Source organism: Elephas maximus, chromosome 4 (genome assembly GCF_024166365.1).
Source record: "Elephas maximus indicus isolate mEleMax1 chromosome 4, mEleMax1 primary haplotype, whole genome shotgun sequence".
Taxonomy (NCBI): Eukaryota; Metazoa; Chordata; class Mammalia; order Proboscidea; family Elephantidae; genus Elephas; species Elephas maximus.
Genome location: NC_064822.1, coordinates 51,178,899 through 51,195,825, shown reverse-complemented (window position 1 = coordinate 51,195,825; position 16,927 = coordinate 51,178,899). Strand labels below are relative to the sequence as shown.

Here is a 16,927-nt window from a genome sequence, read left to right as displayed (position 1 = left end):
GGTACCTATCAAACTGAAACAGGGTTCATTAAAGAACCTTACGAGCTGATTCTAAAATTCCTGTAGCTGCCTAGGAGAACATTCCAAGCAGAGGTAGTATTACATCCCAATGTCCTGAGGGAGGGATGTGCCCAGCAAGTTCCAGGAACAGCAGGAGGCTGGTGTAACTGGAGCAGACCCAAGAGGAGAGCCAAGGGAGATGAGGTTAGACAAGGACTAGATACTACCACTGTTGGGCACTGTAGGCTGTTGTCATGATTGTGACCTGAACACTGAGTAAGGCTGGAAGGCACTGGAGAACACTTCACTCTGAGTGGAGGAGAGATGTGTCTGATTTATGTTTTAACACGACCAATTTCACTACGGTGTTTAGAATAGACCAAGGAAAGCAGGTGGCCAGTGCAGTCACTCAGGTGAGATGTAATGGTGGAATGGATCACGATGAGATTTGGTCAGATTCTGAAGATGCTGATAGGATTCACCGATGGATTAGATGAGGGGTGAGAAAAATAGAAGAATCCAGGGATAACTCGATGTTCAGTTTTTTTTTTAATTGGGCAGCACATAGTAATTGTAATAAGCAACAGAAACCTAAACAACGTAATACATTTGTGGTAAACATACGCAAATGAAAAAACCCAAAATCACCTGCCAATATGTATAATAAACCCTATACACTATATACATAAAGTTAAGAATTTGACTTAGAAGAACTTATGCTCTCCAGTATTAGTAAAGAAAGGCATTTGAAAAAACTCTATAGCGTATTATCTGGCCCTAATGTAGAGACATAAGACATGTAACAAATGATCTCTAAGGGAAACCATAAAATCACCACCACTGTGATCATTACCACTTCTAAATATTAATTCATTTTAATTGTAAAAGTAAATACATTACACTCTCATAAGTTGGTAAGAGATCTCAATAAACAAAGCCATGATTTTTTAAAACACAGACACTTGGAAAATTATTCCCTAGAACTGTAATCCTCCAACTGCTTTGACATAGAGACCTTTCTGGACCATGATGTCATCGTCCACTGACATCAGCTGGTCCTGCTGGAGGCCACCCAGGATCCCTAAAATTACTGAGAAGGGTGGGTTCTGTGGAGAGAGTGTGGACCAGCGATATGTAGAAAGAGCATTAGATTTTGGATCTTAAGACTGGGATTTTAATCTCACCTCTGCCTCACAAGATTTGGATTTGCCAAACCATTTAACACAACTGAGCCTTGATTTCCTCACATATAAAATGACTGAGGTCTAAGGGATAATCTTTAACATCTCTTTCAGTTATAAAATCCTCTACTTTTAAATATACATATTTATTTTTGAATAGGTCATACATTCATCTGGATGAAAAGCTTTAGAAATTACAAAGGTGTAAAAAATTATTCTGTGAAAAGTCTCATTTTTACCTTTGCCCCCATCTTTCCTGCTGTCCACCTCCACACCCCACACAGAGGTAATCATTCTCATTAGTTTCTTATGTAACCTTCAGAGCTTCTTTACAGAAATACGAGCAAAGAATTATCTCTTTTATCACGAAAAATGTATCATGCCATACCTACTCGTCTGTACCATTCCCAGTATACCTTGGAGGGCTTTCTATACTGAGCAGATACTTTCTTCATTCTTTTCAACAACTGTATAGTTTTCATTAAATATATATCCAAACTATTTAACCAGTCCCCCTATTGATAGGCACTTGGATTTTTCCCCATGTTTTAATGTTATAAACAGTGCTTCAGAAAACAAAATCTTACATACATTGTTTATCTATACAGTATATCTTCAGGATAAATTTCCAGAAATGGAACTGCTGAATCAGTAGGTTAACACATCTATAACTTTAGTAAATACTGCCAAACTTCCTTCGTATAGGTTGTCTGAACTCTCACCAGCAATGTATGCAAATCCTTGTTCCTCCTTACTCTCATCTAAACAGACTCTTCCTTTTTTATTTCCTTTTGGATTCCAAGCCCATCTGAGAAGTAAGTGGCACCTCAAACCTCTGTATTATCTGAGGTTCTCTGCTAAAATCTACTCTCCCATAAGTTGCTTCCTCCCCTGAATACGCCTTAGATCTGTAAGTGACAACAAACCACACTACTTAATTACAAGCACAGTACTTAATAATAATGGGTCCTTGGCTCCCAACTTAAATTTACTTTAATACATCCTGGCTCCTGATTCAATTATTTTAATGTATTATAGCATCACATCATTGGATACCTGAGATCAATTTGGACCCTGGGGAAAATCTGACTTAGAAATTATAAGAAATGCATCGTTAGCATTTTGTTGCATTTTCAAAGCCATTTCTCAGACATTTTCAAGTTTTTGACCTCAACCACTTAGCAATACTGCACCCTCCACGTAATAACTGATTGGGAAACTGAGGTTTACAGAAGTTGACTGAGAAGCCCAGGTGATGGAGCTGTAACTGACTTCTGTGTCAAGCTAGCTACAAAGCGAGCTATTTTTTCACTACACCTACATGGTTCACAACATGAACTACTCCAGATTAACAAAAGCATTACTTTAATGACAGTAAGACACCCTCATAAGATACCCAAACCCCATAAAATTTCACAGAATACTAACCTTTGGGAGGTAAGAGATTGACTCCATTTTTAAGGCACCATTGTACTGGTAAAATCCCCAAAGAATCCATATGGCACAGCATTGAGCGTTTACTAGGTTCCGGTCTCAGATCGTCAATAGTCACTTGAAAAAAATGATTGTTAAAAACCTAAAAAAAAAAAAAAATAGAGCCAAAGGTTAATTCCTTCAAATTATAAATAATGGTAACATGAAATACTGGCACAGCTTCCAAAGGCAATAAATGTATTTCATCAAAAAGGATTTGAGTACAAACGGGTAGGTATGACAATGTATACTAAATTAATCCAACTGCTAAAAATTAAACTTGGACATTGTGATCACATTAATGAGAAAATAAATGAGTAACTAGAATATACAGAAGAGAGAGAATAAAAAAGCAAAGACTTAGAGGGAGAAACAAACAGCCATACCCCAAAAAACCAAACCCATTGCTGCGGAGTTGATTATGACTTATAGTGACCCTACAGGACAGAGTAGAATCACCCCATAGGACTTCCAAGGAGTGGCTGGTGGATTCGAAATGCTGACTTCTTGGTTAGCAGCCATAACACTTAACTGCTGCACCACCCGGGCTCCACAGTGGGAAGAAAAACAAACTGATGAAGAGAGACAGAGAAACCTTAGCCTAGATGAAAACCAAGATGGGCTCTGAAAGGTTAATCTGGAATACTGATTCCCACCATCTACAACAGAACCAAACTCCTGATATCTTTCAAGACCCTCCAAGATTCAACCAAATCTTGGAGCGTAGCTGAATCTCATTTTTCTAGCCTTATCATGCAGCACTTCTCTCCAATTTAAATGCCCTAGAAAGACCCTGTCCTGAGCCCAACAGACAATCACTCACTATCCTCACTCAAGAGATCTTGCAGGCTAGAGTGTCCCAACTACATTTTTAGTCTATCAAAACATCACACATTTTTCAAGATGCATCTCAAATGTCAATGCCACTGGAAAGTTTTCCCAATCCCTCTTATTAAAAGAAATGGCTCTCTGCTCCCTAAGTATTGCATCTTTATATTGAAAAATCCCATTCTTTTGGGGGGAGAGATAACATGTCTGTCACCCCCAGTAAAGCATAAGTTCTCTGAGGACAAAACAAAACAAAAAAAAACCCAAACCCATTGATGTCAATTTGACTCATAGCAACCCCATGTGTAGAACTGCTCTATAGGGTTTTCTTGGCTGTAATCTTTACAGAAACAGATTGTCAGCTTTTCTTCCATGGTGCCACTGGATGTGTTTGAACCACGCACCTTTAGGTTAGCTGTGAAGCACAAAACATTTGCACCGCACAGGGACCATCTCTGAGGACAGGGTCCTCTTTTTATTTCATCAGTGTATTTCCACAATGCATAGAAAATGCTTTGTAAAGAGAAATTCAATAAATTACCACTGAATATAAGAAAAAACATCAGTGGAGAAACAGAAGTAAGGCATGCTGATGGGCAAAGCAGACAGCAAAGATCAGATCAATCCCGCCACTAAACAAAGCATGATGGATTTAAAGAACCTAGTAGATAAACCAGGCCAGAAAACAAAAAACACTTTCCCAACTCAACAGACATAAACCAGTTTTTGGAACCTTAATACTTCTACTAAACTATGATTACTGGCTCCATTCATTTACAAAATATTTCTTGGAGGCAATCTAGGGTAAGGCTAAGCAGGAGAGTAAACTTGACTTCTATTCTTCTCTATGTTAATTCCAGTAAATAGTTATAAACTGCTTGAGGTTTGCCTTTGAAATTAAACTTCAAGGAGCGAAGAGTCAAACATCATCCTCCCTATATGGCCTTCCCTGACAACCCTAACTAATACAACATCCTCCCTCCCTCAACCCAACACTCCATTATCCCCTTCCCTGATGTGACATGCTATATTTATTTGCTAATTAATTGTTTACTGTCTGGTTTCTCCCATCAGTTATGAGCTCCAAAAGAGCAGGGTCTTCTGTCTGCTATGCTCCCATTGTCTAGAATAGTGCCTAGCACACAATGAATACTCAGTAAATATTTGTTATAGTCAAGTGATCTAGATTCTCACACATACATACACACTCACAAACACATATATACATTAAAAAACATATAGTTTTATAGACTACTGGCAGAATCTCTCAGTGCCACTGAACCATATAATGATGGACACTAAGGAATCTCCACGCTTATTAAAATGCATGTTCGTGTGTGCATACTTTAGAGGAAAAGGTTAATAAATTTCATCAAATCTATCCAGGTTCATGTTCCCAAATGGTTCACAACCACTGCCTTAAAGTCATCTGGTCCAGAACCCAGAGGTCTCAATACTGAAGCCCAGGGCGGTTAACCGACTTTCCCAAGACCACGCAGCTCAGAGCAGGCAGGAAAGAAACAGAACTCAGGCCATCTAAGTCCAGAATCTTTCCCTCTAAACTATACAGTATATTTCACATACATAGATGATACTGCTGTCGCCACCATCATCACCACCATTATCATCTGTTAATCTCTCAGGCTGTTTTTAAACACCCAAAACATAATCCTGCTACACTGAAAAAGGTTGGTCATTTAATACTGGGTCTACTACATGCTTGACTGTATTCTTTCCGTTTGCTTTAATGCTATTTATTTATTTCTTCAACAGCTGTCTCATGGAGAGAAGGAAAAAAATGAAATTTTCATTATGAAGAGTAATACCATCACAGTTTGTTACACCCTCCAGCACAATATTCTAAAACATTTCCCAGTGTTATTTTCTCTATTAACAATGTTCTGATACCTCATTATATGAAGATGAGTCTTGAACCTGGGGAGATACCTACCGAAGCTCTAAGAGACAGAAGCATACATGACAGGCCTTGCATTGTGCAACATGTGGTTGATAAAACAAGAAGGAACGATACACATGAAACAGAATGACTGAAGTATTTTATCTTGGGTATAAAGTGTAAGAAAAATAAAATGAAAAGGAAGGCTAAAAGTCAGTGAACACCCACTCCTCCACCCCTCCCCCCAAAAAAGAGATCTATTTAAAGAAAAAATTATTTACTGTGAACACCAAACAGCTGGCACTGAAAGTCTATCCAACTAGATAAAGGTATTTGGGCTTGAAACTGATTATAATTAATATGTCACAGTCTAACTTCATTAATAAGCCCAGTCTCCTTCAGAAAAGAAATTAGAATTAACTTTTGAGCCTCTAATTAAGTCCCCCACTGAAATGGGCAAAAAAGCCATTAACCAAAACACACATTGGCTAAGAATGCTAGTTGGTTGGTTTTCCCCACCAATGATAAAAGGTAGAAACACACATTTAGATGTAACCATACATGCCTCCATCCAGATTCCTTCTATGGGGAAGGCAAATTATTATCTTAAAGAGTGCCAGGTCATAATAAAAATACCTTTACATGAAAAAGTAATTTCATTTAAAATCTGCAAGTCTTAGAAGTCTGACTTTTCCTTTAGTCACTAGAAACAGATGAGAAAAAGGAAGCAGATATACTGACACATTAGAGTTGGGAATTTACTTTCCACCATTGTCAGGTTATTTTCAAACATAAATAGATCATACAAGCCACTATCAGTGCAGGAAAAGCAGGTTACTATTATAATGACTACAATAGGCAACTCATAAGTAGTTTGTTTTAATGAGGAGAGGAACAAACTGCAGTTTTAAAGTGATTAATGTGTGTGACTATGGCTAATAAAAGGAGCCGTAGGTGTAGCAATGGTTAAGCACTTGGCTGGTATGCTCTAAAGGTCGGCATTACTAATCCACCAGCAGCATCAAGCGAGAAAAGACTCAGAGATCTGCTCCCGTAAATGTTGTTGTTGTGTGTCATCCGGTAGATTCTTACTCAGAGCAACCTGATAGAACAGAAGAGAACTGCCCCAGAAGGTTTTCATGGTTGTAATCTTCAAAGAAGCAGACTGCCGCATCTTTCTCCCAGTGAGCGGCTGGGGGTTTGAACCACAGACCTTTCAGTTAGCAGCAGAGTGCTTAACTGCTTTGCCACCAGGGCTCCTTCATTCTATGCTACCAGTGATAAAAAGAGAGCTTAAAATAGTGCTGCACTGGAGAAAAGGCAATCTTCTTTCCATTTACTTGGTGTTGCTGCATATCTGTATATTTCATTTGGCTTTGAACTGAATGACTTATCTGATCCACTCTGGAGGCTGAGGTGGGGAGAAAGGGAGGAAAACCCACCTTAGTCACTGATGCAGGACAGATATGAAAGGGCTCACTCATATTCACTGTTTCTAGCTTCATACCAACTGTGAAGAAATGGCTTCGCAAATCTGCATGATCCTGCGGGGGAAAAGAAAAATATTGAAGGCTATGGCACTGTAAATTAACTCGGAAACTGACTGGATGATATCATTGAACATTTTAGTGGGCAACAACCAAAATCTGATTGAAATAATTAACCCTCCCATTTCAAATTTCTAATTATTGCAAGATACTGAGGACTTAATTATTTTCTGCAGGCTAAATTGCTTTTCCAAGGGAGAGGAAACAAGCCTTTGTAGTCACTCTTAAATTTACACTAAGCAAAAAAATTCACATTACACTGCTTTGATCTTCTAGGTGCTATCAACTGAAGCACAGCAGAGTAATAGAGGCAATCAGTCATCTTAAACACAGCAGAAGTAGCTTCAGAAAACGTGGCCTCTTGCTACTGGACTTACTTCATGGGGTTTCAGTTACTACCTTGTAGGTGATACAGTTTGTCCCTGTTTTCTTGTGTTTCAGGGCATACGGCTTACGGTGGTGAGCTCACGAACTTGGAGATGTCCGGACATAAGCTTCCAAAACAGCTCTGCAAACAATCCAAACCTGACCCCTACTCAATAAAGATGAGCAACACCCCCTGTTTAATAGTTGTCTGGCAGTTTTATAACCCACTCACAGCAACCTTATGTGTGAGAGATGGGGCTTGCCTCCCTTCTCAAGAAAACAAATTTCAATATACACTTCAGCTATACAGCAATAGAGGTTGGCTGGACTCTGGATACCAAATTTATCTTGCTGAGATGGAGGTCACCTCATAACTCACAGTCTGTATAAATAAAAAAAAGTATAAATAGTAGTGGATAAATAAATGTATTTGCAGCCTGCCCCTGAGGAAGTTAATAGCTGCAAATAAATTCTGCTATTTCCAAGTACATCAACTGGGTGTGAAGCACAAAATATCTAGAGATCTATCACTTTCTTTTATCTGCAAGTCTAAAGTGGTTTTCTAATTAATTCAGCATTGCCATCCTACTTCTAACTCTGAGGATCGTACACAGCCCAACTGAACAGTGCCTGCTCCCCCTGCAAAAGCTGGTCAATACAGTCAGCATCCACCATTGGACCAGAGAAGGGCAACTGCTTATAAAACAATTCAGCACTCCATTGCTTTAGCAACAAAGGTACAGACTATAAATGCCTACAGAATCACAAGGACCCTTTCGTTTTTCATTTCCCCACAGCAGTTTATAATGGTCTCTGCACTCAATAGATGTGCAATAAATGATAGACCTGGCTGAAGCAAATGAGGCCACATTCAGGGAGGGTGGATAATCAGAATGAGAATGTATGTGGTCAGGGTACAATAACTTCTATGACAAAAACTAATCGAAAGAACTGGCCCATTCTAAGTCTTTATAAATTCCATAAGAGTTTATAATAAACATTTTATAAAAATTATATGCATAAGGAAAAGCCTAAGGAAATACCTTGGGCAAGGGTGACGAGTTTCATTTTTTAATTCCCATTGAAAATAGTATTTATAGAGGTAGCTGGGAAGGATGAGTTGGAAAAAGAAAAGTACACAGAGTTACTGCATTATTAACACACACCAGCCATAACGCCAAGAAAACATTTCCAGTGCATTCCAGCAGAGCCATAAAGCACGAGTGTTAAGACTTAAGAACTAAACAGAAAATGACTAATTGACACCTGAATTAAAAGATTAAAAGTTAATGTCCCTGTCAGACACCAATGTCTCCAGTATCTCACCATGAATGGGAATTGAGTCACATTAGTGGATTTTGCACATAAATATTTTTCCCTTTTAAGCACAAAACCCTTTAACCTTTTGAAAAGAGGAATTATTCTAAAATTATAATATGCTTTCCCTACTTTGCCTGAATATACTTGACAAATTGAAGCAGTCATTATTACATTGTTTTACAATATACAAATACCCTCAAGTACTAACAGCACACTTGTTCCTACAATAAATGGACCCAGACACAGGTAATATCATATTTTAACAGGTCTTCTGCTTTCCTCTCTGCCATCAGCTGTCCTTCCTTTTGCAGCATTCCCTCACTTCTATCCACAGTTATAGGGCTAAACATTCTTGATTTTGGTCCACCAGTAACAGGAAACATGTCAACACCCCTTGGCTGCTTCTACCACCAGGGTTCTTGGAATTGTCATCTCTCACCTATTCTTCCGTTTGCTTCTCCTTTGAGTTTTCACTGTAGGAAAACTGCAGGCTGGATTTCTGCCACACCTGCTGTCTTTAATTCCCTCTTGATCCCATGTACTTGGTCTAATCTGCTCTCTGAGTTGTCGTTGTTAGGTGCGGATGAGTTGATTCTGACTCATAGTGACCCTGTGTACAACACAAAGTGAAACAATGCCCGCTCCTGCGCCATCCTCAAAATAATTGCTATGTTTGAACCCGCTGATGCAGTCACTGTGTCAATCCATCTTGTCAAGGGTCTTCCTCTTTTTCGCCGATCCTCTACCTTACCAAGCATGATGTCCTTCTCCAGGGACCGGTCCATCCTGACAACACGTTTAAAATACGTGAGATGAAATCCTGTCATTCTCACTTCTAAGGAGCACTCTGACTCTCTGATTGTACTTCTTCCAAGACAGAATTGTTCTGGCAGTCCACTGTATATTTGATATTCTCTGCCAACACCATAATTCAAAGGCATCAATTCTTCTTCGGTCTTTCTTATTCATTGTCCAGCTTTCACATGCATATGAGGAGACTGAAAATATCAAGGCTTGGGTCAGGCGCTCTCTGAGTAGAGTCAGTGACTTTCTAAGTACATTTGACCTGTGATCTCCAGGCCCATTTTAAATTCCAGGTTCTCAGTTTACTGACCACTGACTTGCAAGTCTTTAGCCAAGTTCACACTCATCCTATATCCTAGGTTCCAAGTCCCACCTGAAAGGCTCTCAGTCACAGCCCCCTTGCTCTGTTGGAGCCTCCCTGTGGCATCCAGGAACGCTGCACTAACAGTTGTCCTTTCATTGCTGCCTGATTTTATTCACAGTTGTCTAGTGAAGAATGGCTGCCTCTCCTTAGAAATGAAGCATAAAAGCTTAGGACAGCAATTTGCTCCTCAGATAACCTTCTCATTTCAGGGTTGAGTACTGTATTATAGAGCTTACTGTTAATGATTTTAAGTGTATTCTGCTTTGGCTGACTGCATCAAACCACATTTCTAGGTTAAAAGGGGATCAGATCACTTCATGTATGTATTACGTCTTCTTTTTCTTCTTTCCTGGAGGGTCTGTGTGCTCTTATGTCAATCACTGAACTTCTGAGCAGGTCTCCCTGCTCACCCATAAAATAACCATAAACATCAAAATCATAAATGGCCATGTGTGGGACAAAAATATAAACAGCAAGACATTAAAATAGTTTTAAACTATTTAAACTTATCATTATCCCAAAGGTTTAGAAACAAGTGTTCCCTTTGCCAGTCATGTCTCAGATTTCCTACATCTTAAATTACTTCCACTAGGTTTCAGTAGCAAATGCACAAACTTCTTACTTGTGGAAATGCATCTGTTTTTGTTTCAAACTACGCAAAACCCTTTAGCCCTCTTGTTTAATATACTGAAGAAAAAAAGCTAGACATTTTGAGAAGTAGCTGTATCCACACTCAAGCATTCATATTCTGGTCTCAAATATTCACATATATCTACAAAATCCTATTAAATGTGAACTCCAGATTTCAGATATGAATCTGGAAACTATAAAGCACATTTCTGTATCCTCAAGCTCTAACTTCCACTTTCTTACAGTCACTTTTGACTAACATGAAAAAAAAATCCTTCTATGACTCTGTAGAAATCCCACTGGTTTCAAAGGTAAGTCAACGTAACAGAAATTTAAAAGATTCAGATGCAAAGATGTGTAACGATTATAGTTTGACTAAATCTGCTACTCATGTTTATGATACTCATGAATGATGATGTCAGAACTTTTTACTACAAGAGGCAGGATAGTATTTTCTAAAGTGGTTTGCTGTGGAAACCTCTGGCAACTGGAGAACTCTAAAAAAACATGACAGGTAACCATGTTGTATGTACAAAACTTTCTAGGGAACACCAAACTCTCTCATTTAGTGCCATGTGGTTCACCCAAGAAAAGCCACAATGAATATTTATTGCATTAAGCTGAAGGAATGGGAAAAGCTAGATAATTTCTTGACATCCATTCCAATACCATGTTTTATCATTTATCCAATAAGCATTCATTAGGAATCACCAAGGTACCACACCAGGCTACTAGATGTTGCATGGAATAGACAAAAAACCTACGTAGAAGGAAGAAGGGAAAGACAAACATGGAATAGTTACAAGAGATCCATGCTTAGAAGAAATTTCAGAATGATTTTTGGTGTTTTTTTTTTTTTTGCTTCCAGCATATGAAAATTAAAGATCACTATGGTGGAGCCTTGCTAGTACAGTGGTTAAGCACTCAGCTGCTAATCGGAAGGTCAGCAGTTTGAGCCCACCAGTTGCTCTGTAGGAGAACGATGTGGCAGTCTGCTTCCATAAAGATTTATGGCCTTGGAAACCCTACGGGGCAGTTCTACTCTGTCCTATAGGGTCACTGTGAGTCAGAATCAAATTGAAGGCAATGGGTTTGTTTGGGTTTTTTTTTTTTTTTTAAATGGTGATGGTAGTCGAAGGATTTATAGAAATGAATCTTAATTTGGAATTTGAAAAGCATATGATCTAGACTTACGAGGAAAAAATTAAATTTAAGTAGTGAGACAGGGCTTTAAATACCCAATTGAGGCATCTGAGTCTGATCTAAAAGGCAAAGGAGACATTTGACACTTAAGGAATATAGTTCTTTTCGTTTTGTTTTTAAGATAGTTGAAGAATTCGGCATCAGAGAATTCCCAAATAAGTCAGTACACAGACTTTCTGAACTCTGTATGTGTGTGTATACATATATATACACACACACCTATGTACATCCATATTAGTATATGCGAAAAGGTACAGATCTTTTCATTTAAAAACAAACTCAATCACCCCACACTATTTCATTTGAGCTGTTAATACAGTCACAGTACATGTATTCATTGACACAAACACCCAGCTAATCATTTTCAATGTTGAGGAGAAAGAGAGTCCCTGGAGGTGATTCACAAAACCGATCATCTACTGAGAGAATGGAAAACTCACCACGGTTTGAAAGATACATTCTGGCCTTTGCAAACCTCTAGAGAGTTATTCACACCTCACAATTACTGGATCAAGAATGATGTTCCTGAAATCAGGAGGTATTGCTAAATTGTCAGTACATTTATTTACAAATATGCCTGCCACAGTCAAGAAATACCATTTATTTAATTTTACTGGAGTCCAGTTAAATTGCTTACAGAAAAACCACTTTCGTTTTACAAATGCTGGCAATGCCATTTCTATCTACATTCATCACTATACATTTTATTTTTGCCCTAAAGTAGTTTTACGTTGATCAAAAGTAAAACGTCATTCATTTTATCGGAGGACTGTCTTCCCAGGCTACGGTAACATCTCTCTTCGGGGAAACTTATTTTCAGTTCAGTGACATTGTGAAAGAGATATATCAAAACTTCCTTCTCCATTCAGGTTTCATCAGCTTTATTCTCTCCAGAACCTAAGTAGGTCTCACCCTCTCCTACTAAAATACAGTGACTCTCCACTGAGAACAAGTTGGTTAGGAATGTAATATCGAGTAAACAGAAATAATAACTACTGACACATTTTAGGAGCCCTGGCAGTGCAGTGGTTAAGTGCCTGGCTGCTAACAAAAAGGTTGGCCGTTTGAACCTACCAGCCACTCTATGGGAGAATGGCGTGGCAGTCTGTTTCCATGAAGATTTACAGCCTTGGAATCCCTAGGGGGTAGTTTCTGTTCTATAGGGTCACTATGAGTCAAAATTGACTCGATGGCAAAGGGTTTTTGGTTTGTACTAACGTATTTTAAATACTTATAATCGCTTTCCATGTATTATTTTCTCCTCACAACCGCCTACGGAGTGGTATCCGTGTTACAGTAAGGAAAGACAAAGAGGTTAAGTTAACTAAGCAACAACAAAGAGCTCATAAGAGGGGAAATGGGATTCAAACCCAAACAGCCTGACTTGGACGCCAACATCTGTCAGATTAGATAAACAGACTGGGAAGCAAAGAAGACCACCAAAAAGGAACTTTTATTTTTGATCCCTAGTTAGTGAAAAACAAACAAAACCCCACAATCTATATGTTCGTAAATTTTATTTCAAAGATAGACAGTGCCAAGTTAAAAAAAATGTTAGCTACTAATACTGGTCCTTTATTTATAACCTCCAATTTTTACAGTTAATTCATAACAGTTTTTAGTGGCTTATGAAAAAAGTGTGTCAGAGAGAATTCAGATGTTAAATCATTATCCCCAAAATATGTATATATACACTCGATCACAGCCTTCATCAATAACTCATAAATATTTTCACCACTTTCAGGTATTCTTAAACAATAAAGATTTAAGAAATGTGTTTTTGGGTACAGCAAAGTGCCTATGATGCTTCATAAGTGATCCTTCATCAACACCTACTACCTCACAATATTACCAGCGGTGACCAAGACAGGTTAGTCTGATAAACGTGGTTAATCTAGTAAATGCGGCTAGCTGCAAAATTCACACCAATTTCAATCTATCACTGGTATTTTATATACTATGTGTTAAGCAGGGATAACGGTGGTTCAGTGGTAGAATTTTCTCCTTCCATGCAGGAGACCCGTGTTTGATCTAGCCAATGCAGCCACCACTTGCTCATCTGCCGTGTATTGCTATGATGCAGAGACGAGTCAGAAAGGCCTGGCTATCTAGTCCCAAAAATCAGTCAATTAAACATCAATGAAAACTCTATGGATCACAACGAACCATTCCACAACTGATTGTGGGAATGGCACAGGACCTGGCAGTGTGTTCCACTGTCCATGGGGTCGCCGTAAGTCAGCGGCCAACTCCGTGGCAGCTAACAACAACAACATGTGCTAAGCACTAATTACACTGAATGAAGGGAAGAGTAGATGATATGGCTCCTGACATTGAGAAGCTCTCGATTTAGTTAGAAAATAACTGAGGAGTGATAAATATGGAATATTACACTGGAAAAAGAAGTATGAACAACCCATAATATATTTGGTTATTGTGGCATTACACTTCTAGCTTGTCACATTTTTTTTCACCTAAGAAATAGAGAAATAGAGATGATTAGCCAACCTCAGGGCATTTCCCTGGGTGTACTAAATAAACACTAGTTTCCCACTGCTTTAAACATTTAGCTTCTGATGACGTCTTTGCCTTTGAAGTCTTTGCCATTCCTGGACAAAGGCAGTCCGTGGTTCTGGAAGAATCGAACATAGCTATTTAAGAAACACCACTGCCACAGAGCTGCTCAACAGTCGTCATCAGCAAGTAAACGCCAACACAAATTTTTCTGGCAGAGTAATAAAGCTTTGGGGTGACTACTAAAGTTCTTTATAAAATATACAAACTATTTTGAGTTTTAATTTATAAATGGAAATGAAGAGCATTACTAAATGAAAGTCAGAAGACAGAGAAAGAATATGTGATCGTTTTAGGTTCTATTCATCACCCATATGCCTACTCGAACTTAACTAATCTCTCTACATTTATTTTAAGGGCTTAAAGAACTGCAGGTTATGCTCTTATAATTCAGTACGTGGCTAACACAGACTCCCCAAATGGGTTAAGCTTCTCCCTGTTCCTGCTTCATTCAATAAATACATCTCACGCGATATAAAAATATGAAGAATGTGACTCAGGGGAGAACGAGATCAAACTAACTAACACAACAAAATTAAAATGTACTTGGCGAAAATTTTAATGTAAAAGAAAAGCTGTAAATATTCATTCCCCTGTGCAGAAAACAAATTCTTAACCTGAGGGCCACAATCAAATGCTACCAGCAGTGGTAATCTGAGTGTCTGGCTTTAATTCTTTGGTTCTCCCTTTTAGCTTATGTTGATACAAAATAAAACGGACAAAAAATAGATAAGGATCCCCTCCAAAGTCTTTTTAAGTATCAAAATCTTCTAGTGTTTCAGACTTACGCAAAATACTGCACACTGTAATTTTTCAGTTTCAATACGCCAGTTTTTTGGTCTACAGGGAATTCAAACATTGCATACGCTTCTTTTCAAGGCCTCAATTAATTTGCATAATTTCTAAGAATAGGCTTCAGTGAAGTCAAAGGAAGGTTTTAATTAGTATTACATTCAAATTGATACATAATGAACTATGCTTTAATTCCTTTATTCATATCAGCATGACATGTCATGTTAAAGAAAAGATCCAGTACAATTTACCACATTGTTCCTCTTTTTGTTTCACCAATGACTTGGTGCTTATATGTTCATTAGAAAATTACTCTCCGAATAACAGTTCCATCTAAAAATGGCCATTAGGGTGCTGGAATTTATTAAATCAATAGTATTATTACGTTTCAATTCCATTGAACTCAATTAAATTTAGACAATGAAACATTTACAACGAAATGCAATAAAAATCTATAAGCTGAACACAACCATTTCCATTTTCTAGTTATATCTGTAAACTGCAATTTTATTTATCAGTTGGGCATTAAATACAGTTCAAAAATAACAATGAGAAAATGTACTACTATATCTTCAACTTGAACCACAAGATTTACAACGGACAATTGCAGTGGGACTCTTTCACAGTAAGTCCAAAAACTGGTATACTAGGTTGTTAAAATAAGACAAAATAGTGGCGATGAAAATGTTTTTATTGTTTAGCATTTAACACCTGAAATGCACCTTCAAGTGGCAAGAAATTCAATTTCACGGCACCACTAAGAAAAAAAGCTCATTTTGTGTTGGCTGTGCAGGTAAACTGATTACACTGTCTTTCCCCATGCTTAGTTAATTCTCTTCCAATAAGCTACAGTATTGCTTCATGTTGCCACAGCAACGCTCTATGCAGTCTCAGCGCTGTGGGCCGAAAAAGAGCATGGCAGCAGCTCTGAGGGTCAGCTTCTCTCCCTGCTTCACACGCCACTGACAGCATGTGGCTGACGAAATTGTTGGGTGCCGGTTCTGCTGAGAGCCCTAAGATGCAACTAAGCTGTTGTCATGGAAATGTGACCAACTGCCCTGAACTGTGCTGCCTCCACTCAGTCCTTATGTGGATACCACCCTTCAGAGAAAGAATTAAAAGTCGATAACGAGCCATGTTTCTAAGAAAACCAAAATTCTCCACAAAGCACAGTGACTTTTTGTTCTGACCTTTCCAAACACTGTCACAGCAGCTACGGAAACACAAGGGAGCTGCCTATCTTCTGCCACAGGTGCGGGCAGATCCCAAATTGGGCAGTGCCCAACTGCCAGGCAGCATGGAGCACAGACTGAACAGCAGCTCCAGTCTCAAGAGCCTCCTTCAAATCACAGCTTCCTTCAACTTCAGATTCAGCCTGTGTCCAGGTCAGAACAATATTCAGAAAGTGTTCATTCTCTGGACCAGGGTTTTTCAACCTCTGCGCAACTGGCCACTATTGGGATCAGAGAATTCTTTGTGGTAGGAGCTGTCCTGTGCATTGCAGGGTGTTTAGCTGAATCTCTGGCCTCCGCCCACTAGATGCCAGTAGCACTCCCCACTTGTGACTACCAAAATATCTCCAGACATTGCCAAATTCACCCCCAGTTGAGGACTACTGCTCTAGATACAGTTGAGAGAATTCAGGTATAATTAATGAGACACCTGAATTTGACGAGCTTATGCAAAAGTCACTTGATTCTTTTTGTCTCTGTCTCCAGCATTGAGTCACCCTGGAAGCTCTTCAATCCCCATGCTTCGATTAGCCATGCAGACCAACTCTTTCTGTTCTAACTCCATCTCAACAATACCTGAAGATCTGGGCTTGGCATGTGCCAGTCTACACTGCAGGTTCCACTGCCATCACTCTGAATGTAAAGTGTATAAAATTAAAAGATGCTGTTATAGGGCAAACAGTTAAGTGCTTGACTACTAACCCAAGGTTGGCAGT

General features: G+C 38.7%; 1 protein-coding gene across 9 annotated transcripts in view; it reads right to left on the bottom strand.

Moving 5' to 3' along the window:
• The window catches only part of SFMBT2 (Scm like with four mbt domains 2), a 267,557-nt gene that overhangs the window by 80,456 nt on the left and 170,174 nt on the right, over positions 1–16,927 (bottom strand). For all 9 annotated transcript variants that reach the window (XM_049882021.1, XM_049882015.1, XM_049882022.1 and 6 more), the window contains 2 exons: positions 6,822–6,923; positions 2,610–2,757 (listed from right to left, as the gene is read on the bottom strand). In XM_049882021.1, coding sequence (XP_049737978.1) covers positions 2,610–2,757; positions 6,822–6,923 — 250 coding nt within the window. The remainder of the gene's footprint in view (positions 1–2,609; positions 2,758–6,821; positions 6,924–16,927) is intronic.